This window comes from Hevea brasiliensis, chromosome 2 (assembly GCF_030052815.1).
Source record: "Hevea brasiliensis isolate MT/VB/25A 57/8 chromosome 2, ASM3005281v1, whole genome shotgun sequence".
Classification (NCBI taxonomy): Eukaryota; Viridiplantae; Streptophyta; class Magnoliopsida; order Malpighiales; family Euphorbiaceae; genus Hevea; species Hevea brasiliensis.
The window spans coordinates 6,773,744-6,785,197 of NC_079494.1; the positions used below are offsets into that span (position 1 = coordinate 6,773,744).

The 11,454-nt window shown below is 35.7% G+C and overlaps 1 protein-coding gene across 1 annotated transcript; it reads left to right on the forward strand.

Annotated features, from left to right (window-relative positions):
- Window positions 1-591: 591 nt before the first annotated feature.
- Window positions 592-10,644, forward strand: LOC110654660 (phosphatidate phosphatase PAH2-like). The gene is made up of 13 exons (XM_058133420.1): window positions 592-940; window positions 1,564-2,731; window positions 4,030-4,942; window positions 5,332-5,906; window positions 6,189-6,262; window positions 6,763-6,847; window positions 7,203-7,289; window positions 7,412-7,484; window positions 7,686-7,729; window positions 8,367-8,495; window positions 8,571-8,669; window positions 9,010-9,150; window positions 9,413-10,644. Exons 2-12 carry the CDS (start codon window positions 1,712-1,714, stop codon window positions 9,064-9,066), a joined length of 3,156 nt encoding a protein of 1,051 aa, XP_057989403.1. The 5' UTR covers window positions 592-940; window positions 1,564-1,711; the 3' UTR covers window positions 9,067-9,150; window positions 9,413-10,644.
- The last annotated feature ends 810 nt before the right edge of the window (window positions 10,645-11,454 follow it).

Consider the following 11,454-nt stretch of genomic DNA (forward strand, 5'->3'; position numbering starts at 1 on the left):
TGACCAAATCACCTCAATCTCCCTTCTCTCGACTTATCTTCAATTAGCACCACCTCAATCTTCGTATTTCTACTTTTCTCCATGTATTTATTGATATTTAGAAATAGTTAAAAAAATTGATAAACGAAAAAATATTTTTTTATTAAAAAAATAAATTATTTTAAAAAAAATAATTTTTATTTTATAAAAGATGAAATTATTTTTTATTTTTTAAATTTTAATAATTTTATTAAATATAAATATATATTATTAATTTAATATTACAATTAATTTAAAAAATATTTTTTATAAAAAACCTTTTTCATATAGAAGCATCAAGAAACAAACGAAATCTAAGTGATGATCTTAATTAATTGTTAGTTGAAAGTTTTTAACTTATTTAATTCAAAAAGTGACTTTAAACAAATTTATCCATCACCTCAAACTTTAATGGCTTTTTTCCATATAAAATTACACTATTCCAATCAAGATCAAATAATATTATTTTATTACAGTGACGTAGGCTTGATTAAAGTTCTGTTGGAACTTAGCAAAGCAGTTGAGTGATTATCTAATTTTTTTTCTTTTTTTTTTTTAAAAAATCATACGGTAGATTGAAAATGGAGAAAAAGAAAAGGTTGTAATTTCCATTAAAATTAAAGATGCAAAGCGGTGATTTTCTGTAATTAGAAAAAAAAAAAATGGTCTATCCATGACCTGAGCTGTTCCCAACGAGACACCATTCCATCTTTGATCATTTCAGGTCTCATTTATATCGCCTATTAACTTCCATTTCCCTTCAATCCGCCTGGCAATCCCCTCTTCCACCTCTCTCCAGTTATTCACCGTTCACTTCTTCTTCTTCTTCTTAATTTCTTGTTCTTCAATCTCCAGTTATCTGTGACTTCTAGAACTGTCGTCAAGCAGAGCACGGTTCGAATCAATCGAACAGGGTTTCAAGGTAATATCTCACTTTCTGTGTTAAATTTTTCTATTTAATAATCTATTTTGTGTCTAACTAGGCTGTGATTTAAGTTCTAGGCTCGTTTATATTTTCTTTAAAATCTTTGTCCGTTTCAATTTGTTTGCTAAGAGATTGCACCAGTTCTATTTGTAGCTTTCAGTTAATTTAAGGTAAATATTGTGGTATTGAGAGGGGATGTGCTCAGAAAGCAAACCAATGGGCAATATTGCCTGAAGCTGGGTTGCTTCAGGCTGTTGGAATGAAAATGCGAATGTGTGCATTATTTTCTTTTAAATTTAGTAATAATAGTTTATTCAATTTGAGTGCTCAGTCTTAATGTGTTTTAATATGATTTTGGATTGGGTCTAGATTGTTTAGTAATTAAATGAGAAGAAACTATTTAAAGACAATGATTTGTTGTAAGTTTTAACATGATCATTTGAAGGCAAATGATCCAAAGGGCTTTTTCCAAGATTTATTCTTAATGTGTCGAAACATGGGAAGGTTTTCATTCTAAAATTTTGTTGCTAATTATCTGGATTTTTTTTATTCTTACTTTTACCTGAAACTAAATTTTTTTAATGGATTATTAACTTGTGATGTGATTTGGGTTCTATCAGAATTGAAGTTTTGGAGATACTGGAAGGCTTAGGTGTTTGTCCAGTTCACTGGTTTTTGTTTATACTAATAGAGCCTCACAGTCTTGTGTTATGATTGTATTTTGAGAATTTGGGTTTTGGGTGATCTAAGAAATCCAAGTTTCTTGAGATGTATGCTGTAGAGAGGCTAGGCAGCTACATCACCCGAGGTGTGTACACTGTCTCTGGCCCATTTCACCCATTTGGTGGAGCTGTGGATATCATTGTGGTTGAGCAGCCAGATGGGAGCTTCAAGTCCTCACCCTGGTATGTCAGGTTTGGGAAATTTCAAGGGGTTTTGAGGGCAAGAGAAAAGGTGGTTACCATTACTGTTAATGGAAATGATGCAAATTTTCACATGTATCTTGATCAAAGAGGAGAAGCTTTCTTTCTCCACGAGGTTGAAGGAGAAGAAGGTGAATCTGTATCGTATCTTTCATCTTCAAGTGATGAGATGGAAGAGGGATCCCAGAAAATCAGGAGCACAATGAAGTCCGAAAGTTGCAATTATGAGGGCAATAATTTGAATTCTGGTGACCGGATTGATGCAAGTAATGGAGATGTGGCTAGGAGTAATTCCCACCAGTCAAGGGTATCTAGGCTTGTTTTCGGACGAAGGTCAATGAAGGAGGATGGTTATCAAGGGGGAGTTGATGGTGCTGGAGTGGTAAGGATAAGTTCATTGGACCGTGCAGAGATTGCAGCCGACCTTGTTGAAACTTTCATGTTAAATGAGAGTGATCTGGAAGAAAAATTGGTGGAGATATCTGAATCATCAAAAAACATTGATGAACCTAGTTTAGAGAATGTCGATCAAGATAACGATGTTACAGATGTACTCCCTGAGGTCACTTGTTCTGATTCACAAATTGCAGATGCGTTTGAAGCGTGCCCTGGCAAGAAGTTGGATGATAAACAGGCTTCTGATGACAGAAATGTTGTATTGCCAGGCTTTGGCATCTCTCAGGAGGAGAGTGGGTCCAGTAGAGTTCAATCTTTCATTTATCGTGAGGCATCTGAGAGTGCAATAATGGGGTTGAATGGTTTGAAAGAGCAATACGAGGAAACACTCTTCCTTACTAGTGGAGAGGCTGAGGAAGCTCAATTTTGTGCTGAAACTTTGCATGTGACAGCTGAGCCATTACCTGAGGTAAATCTTCTAACTATATCTATTTATTACTTGCAAAAGAACTTTTTAATAATTCATCATTTTATTAAAATTTATTCTTTAAAGTTTTGCAAAGAAAGGATAGTTACAACTTATACGATAAAAAATTTCTGAGAGGGAAGAGGGGAAGTACTGTAAGTACAAATAGAAATTAAACCTAAGGTTGTGAATGAGTTGACTTGTCTGTTTACTATTTTGTGAGTGACTCGGCCAAAAGCTCAAATCAGCTGATTTTGACACACGAATGTGCCAAGCCCAATCTCATTGGATGAGCTCATCAAGAAGGTGAATTGAATTGAAATTGTGGGCTTGTAAGCCTATCTCGTAACAAATGCATCTGTCAGTCCTATGGAATATGATGCCTACAAGTGTCATCTGATTGTTTAACATATTCAGTTTCATGTTGATGAGGATTAGATGGAGCCAAAGCTTAATGATATAGATTTTTCTTCTGTAGTTGAGACTTATTCCTATTTAGGAAGAAAAGAAAGAGCCTCAGCTCTTCTATTATAAGCACCCCTCTGACAGGTTAGGTCCATGGGATGTGTAACCTATTGTAATTGATGAGATTTTTTTTTCCTTCATGCATGGGAAATGTCTCATTGAAGAATCTCATGATTACAAGAAAATCATGGAATTGATTAGCGAAATCTTAGGAGTGATTTATGATTGATGGCATTCCATATATATCATGTATCTTCCATTATAAATATGGAGTTCTATGTATTATATAAAGCATAAAACACAAGTGAATGAAACGTAGACTCTTTGAGGTTTTGTGTTCATGGACATCGGCTCTCAACAGGCGAACCACGTAATCTCTTGTTATTTTCTTCTATCTTTTCTATCATTCTAAATTTCATCTAACCTATGGACTTACGTAGGTTTGGATTTGCCATTAGGTCCACACATTATTTCTGCATATAGAAGTTCTTTGTTTTTGTTTTTCTGTCTTTAGTAAGGAAAAAAAATTCATATAATTTTGAATTTTTAGGCTGGAAGCTCAGTTCTTGTATCCATTTGGCAGTGTCAAGCTTGGCTTGGTAGCATTTGGAACAATCAATGAGCCAGTATGAGCTTGGGTACCTTTGGCTGTGCTTGTATTTAGCTTGAGCCAAGCTTGTGCTCATGCATTCTTTGCTGAGTTAAACTTAAACTCTGTAGATATCTGGCTTGGCTCATCTTGTGCCTAAACTTTAGATTTAATCCAATTATTTAATTTATATGAACTTGATAATTTCTGATTCTGTTGACACTGAAGCAATAGAAGTTTCATTCAGGATACAGTTAACCAGCAAACTGAGGATATAGAGTTGGAGAGAGGACGCATTGAGTCTTGTGAGACAAATCCATCTTCTTCTTCCATACATGGCCCTGATGGAGCGAACCTTGAAGTTCCATTAACAATATCAACATCTTATACTCAAATGGTCCATGTTGACTCTGTACTTCGTTCGGTTGAAGTAGAGTCAAAGCGCCCTGTTTCCAATGTTAGCAATTCAGTGGATCAAACTGAAGAGGAAATAAATATTGGGGATAAAATTACTAGGGACGAGCTGAAACCTTCTCTAGAATCAGCTGGTGTCTCAGAACAACTTAATGGTGAATATACAACTAAAGAAGCTATAATTCCAGTATCTGAGAGTTCAGAGGAAGAACAATTCTTCTTCAGTGATATTGATGACTTTGAACTCAGAGAAACTCAGGCAGATTCAAATTTTCCTGGTGGTGTTGATAACGAGAATCTTCCCTCGTTTTGTCCAGAAGGGATTAAGATAGTGAATGGGCTGCTTAACACAAATGATGAAACTTACTCCTCTCCACACAACTATTTTCAAGAGAATGGATTGGGTGACTTTGAAAACTTGACAGAAAATCCGAAGTTAACATTGAGTCCTGTTTGTATTCCTAAACGTCATAATGCTGCTGAAGCAGAAGTTGGACGGCTGACAGAATCATTACCTGAGTTATGGTCTCACATTGATAATCTAGGTACAGAGGACTCTCGCCCTCTAAGCCATTCACTGGACTTGAATTCCGAATCCATGGAGTGGAAATTGCACGGCAAGAATGAGTCACACTTTACAAATTCAGATAAAGGCAACGAAAATAAGTCAATGGAGGATTATTCCAATAAGGAAGATACTCAACATTTGGAGGATATCAAAGATGATGTTGGCAATCCTGCTATTGGTAAGAGTAATTGTATATATGCTTTTATGCCAGTTTTATTTTGTGGGCATGCATCAATTTCATTTTGGTTGGATAATGTATTAATACGAAAGCATTTCAAATTTCTTAAAGGGATCATCATTTCTCGTAGTGACTTTTGCAAGTGTATAGGATGTTGCTCTGTTCAGACAGCAACACTTTTTTTTTTTACCTTATGCGAAAACCATTTTGGCTTTTCCTCATAATAACATTTTCTTTTTCAATTTAAAAATGATGGTCTCTAAATTATTCATTTGAACTGCTACTAAAACACAGTGGAGCTATAGGTGGGTTTGTTGATTGTTATAGTTGTTTAAAAGCCTACTTATGCAGAAACCAATATATAGTCACATGAATTGTGCTGCATGCAGAGATCTCTCTTTGCAAACACTTGCTATATGAAGGAATGGGAGCTGAAGCTGCTTATCAAGCATTTAATGCTGAAAAGTTGGATATGGAAAAATTTACTTCTTTAGGTCCTGCAGTTGTGAAGAATGATAGGCTTGTTGTTAGAATTGGTGGCCACTACTTTCCTTGGGATGTAGCTGCTCCTATTGTTTTAGGACTGGTAGCATTTGGAAGTGAAAACATATTTGAGTTAAAAGGCATGATACCTGTGGATCAAGTTGAGAAATCTCTTGTAGGCGATCCATCGGAAACCATTGTTACCACTGGTGGAAGCTGGTGGCCCTTCCCTTTTAGAAGATCAAGATCCAGGAAGACAGTGCAGCCAGATCTAAGTGATACCAGAAGTTCTGATGATTTGATTGTTTCAGACAGCATTATTTGCATGGATGATGATAAAAATGCGCTCAAAGGAAAGGCCTCAAACAAGATGATAAAGGCAATTGCTCCAACGTCTGAACAACTGGCATCCTTGAATCTGAAGGAAGGGAGTAATGCAGTAACATTCACGTTCTCCACTGCAATGCTGGGGAAGCAGAAGGTCATTCTGATTTTCATTGCATTTATTTCTCATGAATTAACTTTTTCCCTGCAAAAATGAAATTTTCTGCATTTCCTTTCTTCCTCTCTCCATCACACACCACCCTCCCGCAGAGCCAGCCCTGCGACGGCGCCCCCACCCCCCCCCCTCCCAAACCTGAAAAAAAAAAAAGAAGGAAGCCCATAATTTATTTTTTGTTTTTTTATTTTTTTTGCAATTCATTTTTGAGTTTCTGTTTTTAATTTATTTTGAGTGATTAATTAAAATTATTTTGCTCAACAGGTTGATGCTAGAATTTATTTATGGAAATGGAGCACTCGCATAGTGATCTCTGATGTTGATGGGACAATAACAAAGTAAGAATTTTTGTAAGCTTTTCTAATGTAATAGAGTCATTTGAAACATGAAATGATTTCAATTTGAAGTTTCACAGTTTTACACATTCTTGCTTGTTGAATATGGAATGACTAAACTGCAAGTTTGTACTCCATCCTAAGTATAGACATATGAGAGCCAGAAAGTAATTGTTATATATATATATATATATATAGCCACTAAAAATTTAGTTTGCTGTGAGATAGTAGTATCATGTATACTCTTGTCAAACTTGAGTGTGCCAACCAGTTTTGGTGGTAATAATCTGCTGACAAAAGGCCTGGTTCAAAACCAACTCTCCATTGAAAATAATTTGGGAAGTTGTCTTGCGTGTGTTATTCAGATCAAATAAAATATTGAACAGTGTTGTGGTGTGTTTATTGGACTCCAGAAGAAATGTGATTTTTGGGCTTTTGCTTTCCCGAAGCTGGGGTTTCTCCTAGTCCTGTTTGACTTCCTTTGTTTGATGATGTCATTGCAGATCAGATGTTCTAGGCCAGTTCATGCCTTTGGTTGGGATAGATTGGTCACAAACTGGGGTTGCACATTTATTCTCAGCTATTAAGGTCTGTAGTACCTCATTTCATGTGTTTGAATTGGAATATTTGAGAGTTTATATTTTGGTTGATGTAGTGCCTTATATGCCATTTTTCCACTCATTACTGTAAAGAAAGAAAACCTCTAGAGATGGGTTCCATACAAGTCTAAATCAGAGAGCCTTCTTTTTCCCTCTAAGTCTATTTGTTTGTATGGGGCCATCCTTCTACTGAGATATAATTCTTGTTGGCAATTTTTTTTTCTTTTCTGAGAATGATAGTGCAACTGTTTTCTGTGTTGTGTAACACTGTAATTTGACTTATGACTATTGATAATATCATCATATCTTGCACGGACTGAATTTGTTTTCTGGTTTTGTTGCAGGATAACGGTTATCAATTCCTTTATCTAAGTGCACGAGCAATTGCTCAAGCCTATCTTACCAGACAGTTCCTAGTCAACCTTAAGCAGGTGATTGAGGCTTAACTCACGTTTTGAAGTTCAAGAAATCCTGATCAAGAAAGTGAAACTTGGTTTCCTTTGGCTATTCATTTTTTCTTTCCTCGGACAAAGTGATGAATTTTGATTTGCAGGATGGGAAGGGTCTGCCAGATGGTCCTGTTGTCATATCACCTGATGGACTTTTTCCGTCTCTGTTTCGTGAAGGTAAGTGGTTGGTACCCTTTCTATAATTTATGCGGTGATTAATTCTTTTATCCATGCATGAATCTTGTTGGTTCTCTTTGTTTCCACTGAAACTCATACTAACAATAAAGGTTCATGAAGACTGAGAATTTAGTGAATTTTCTGGAGATAAGTATACTTGTAATTATAATGTCTAGCCTAAATATCCTTTTTTTTTTTCAGTCATCAGAAGGGCTCCTCATGAATTCAAGATTGCATGTCTGGAGGTCAGTGTCCCTCTGTTTTTTTAATATATATATATATATATATATATATATATCTGTGTGTGTGTGTGTGTGTGTTTTTTTTTTTTTTTCTTTTTTTAATTTTAACAAAGAAAGTTAAGCTTCTGTTGGACAATCCATCTGAATATCACCTAACGAAACCCCAAAAAAAAAGAGCTCTTGTGGCACAAGCTCACAAAGAAGCCACGAACACTACCTAATGCCACAGCAAATAATAGGACAATCTTGTGTTGTCTCAAATGGTCCAATCAAATACTCTGAATGATCATAACAAAAATATTAGAAACTTTGATATCTTTTCTTCCTCCTAAACCCCATCTTTGTCACACCAAGAATTTTCTGAAGACTTTGGATGTGCTTACTGCACCTCAAAAATGCTAAATAGTTCAAGCTACCTCACTGTATAATCTGTATTTGCATTTATCTTACCATATTCAAATATTATAGTTGATTTCTTCGGATAGATTAAATTTAGATGTTTTGATGTTCAATATAAATTATGCAAGCCACTGTGCTTTAAATAGAGACTCTTGAAAACGTGCTTGTACAAGGCTTTGGTATATTTCTCAAGGAAGATCATAAGACGGGTTATAATGTTTCTGATTCTTTTGAATACCAGGAGATCAAGGCATTGTTTCCTTCTGATTGCAACCCCTTCTATACTGGTTTTGGTAATAGAGATACTGATGAGATTAGCTACCTAAAGGTTGGAATCCCCAAGGGAAAGATCTTCATCATTAATCCCAAGGTATTCCGAGGTTTTCTTGCTTAAAAGAAATCATTTATTATGTCAAAGTTTCCTTCTGATGGCTTGCATTTTCAGGGTGAGGTTGCCGTGAACCGCCTTGTTGACACAAGATCGTATACTTCCCTTCATGCTCTTGTGCATGGCATGTTCCCAGCCAGGACATCGTCTGAGCAGGTTTATTTCTGCTCCCTTTTGTTCATTCTGTGCATGTTATAAGTTCGGATCTATTATGCTTTGTCATAGCGGTATGTAAATCATAGAGCTTTATATTCATGGGTCCCATACTTGTCCTGCAACTGAATATATATGTATTCAAGCACATCAAGTTGCAGTAAGGCTAAGTCTTAGTAATATTCATCTTCTTTGAAAGCAATCTGAGTTGAATTTAGCCAAAGTAACTGATGCATGTTCCAATCCATCCATGTGCAAATTATGTCTGAATTTTCAGATGTAGCTATTCTTCCATGGATTGACTAATTTTTTTTGTTCCCTTTTTTACCCTCATTGGGAACAGGAGGATTATAATTCGTGGAATTTCTGGAAATTGCCACCTCCTGATATTGATATTTGAAGGTGTCAATTGGAAATTTTACTTAGGCCTGTTGAGTGCGGAGACTTATGGGTTTCTGACAGACATTGTTGTAGAACTATTCAGGTAAATCCTTAGTTTGTACGTAATTTCACGAGAATCCATGAAGGGACAATTTGAAAACTTGTTTATTTCTTTTTTAACTGTCTTGACAGTGAAATAAATTGCTTTCTTTGTTGAAAACTAAAACGACTAGTCACAATTCAAACTGTGGCAGTCATTGAGCAAAAAGCGAACCAATTTCAAAGATTGTTCGCACTTTTTCAACATTTCAGGCTGTGGCTACGTTCTTTATTTCCTGATAATCATACTATGTTGGAAATTACAGGATTACGAGTCATAAGAGCTGATGGAGGAATTTCCACCATGCTATCTCTGTGCTGGCAAGGTGGGTCATCCATTGGTGACCCAAAAGGAGTTTATACAGGATCTGCACAAGAGAAGTTGAATTCATTGTCTATATTTTGCTTCATAAACAGTTAAATGTACAAATACTAGATATTGTATAGCACATACATTTAGTCCTATAAATGTAAGCGCTTTTCATAGGCAGTAAGCATGCCTTGAAAGCATTCATGTATAATCCTCTTTCCGAAATGCCTTGCATTTGATTCTTTCTTTTATCTAAATTATAAAAAATTAGTTAATCAATCTTAGCGCTTGAGTTTTAGAAAGAAAATCAAGTATCTAATGTTTATTTCTTTTTTCCCTGAAATAGTTTATATAATAATAGTTCAAATCATTGTGCAGTTGAGAAGAAATCGTTGATTGGGGCCAACAGTAGCAAAGAGTTTAAATGTGTTCTACATTGACATTTCAATTTATTAAAATAGTATCAAAGTCAGTCTCAAATATAGCTTCTCACATCAAGTTGAGCATACAATCTTTTTTATTTATAGCATGTTAGTGCGTTTCTTGTCAGTCAAAAGCACTATATCTAGCTCTCACCAACCTAACTAAATTTCTTCCATTAGGCAAATATTCTGGAGGGAGAAAAGCCACCGTTTTTTCGGTTTTCTTCCCTCGGGCTCACTTTTCGTTTCTCTGTGGATAGGGGAAGGTTTCCTCTTACGGCCCGGACTATGGGTGGTTTACCCCACCTCCGGGTTAGATGTATATATATTTTGCGGTGGGTGTTTGTTCGCAGGTCATGAGGTTTTTTCGGAAGAGGATTCTCTGTTTTTGTGGTCTTCGATTGTGTTTCCCTTGAGTTTCAAGCTGTTGTAACTCGGAGGACGGTTTTCTCACAGTCGAGGCGTGAGCATCTCTGGGGTCTCAGAGCTCGTCCACTTGCTGGGATAGCTGACCCCAAGGTTAAAAAACACTGAGAAGCCAATGAGCGCTGCGCAAGCCATTGCATTAGCTGTGTTTATCTCCCCTCTTCTTATATGTAAGTGAGGGTTTTAATATGTTTGGAACATCAAATAAATTACTATTAGTTTATCTGAGGTTTTCTCTTTTTCATATAAAGGACTTGGTATGTTTTACATTTGCCTCTCTCGAGGGTTTTGTACATCAGAAAATGTTAGTTAAATGACCCATTTAATTTGGCCTTTTTAATCTGATTTATACAATAATACAAAAGGGCAAGACCTTAAAATTAAGTATTGTCACAGTGACTTCTTGTGTTTCGGCACTCTCGTTAAATATTATTATGTTTATTAATTTGGGAGGCTCTGGCCTGCAATTGATAACAGAAACCTGCTATTTGAAGGAGGGAATACGAGTAAGATTTAGCTCAATCACACGTGTGGACGCCTTTTATCATTTTTCCCCTATTGGCAACCTAGCTTTGGTATAGAGAGGCGGTGCGCTGAGAAGACCTAGCCTTTTCCTGGCTTTCCTAGGATTTCTTTGTAATCTGTTGAGGGTTGGGTTTGTTGTACTGGCCTACTGGGCTCTGTATTAGAGCTGGGTTTGTAGGCCTCTTGAGCCTTTGTGTTTCGTTGTAAGTCCAAGATATGTATTGATTCTTTCTATGGATAACCTTACCTTAAAAAAAAAAAAAAAAAAAAAAAAGAAGAAAACCTTCTCTTTTATTTTATCAATAAAATGGATCAACCAGCCAACCAACATGCATACCATGGCTCAATTTGTAAGCAATTTAATTTTTAAAATTCCTTAGACGAGAAAAAAATCTTCAAATTTTTTCGGTTGCACGTGCAGCTCGAGAACCATCCCATGCAAAAAGATAAACAAATTTTCATTCCTACGCACTTGCTATTGCGAACAGCCATCAACTTCCAGTCTAATGCCAATTCAATTGAATATTTATCTTAACACCAGAAAACCAACACATGTGAATAATTTAATTCATTAATAAATTAATAAATAAATAAATAAATAAATTTATAAACTTATTTTATATAA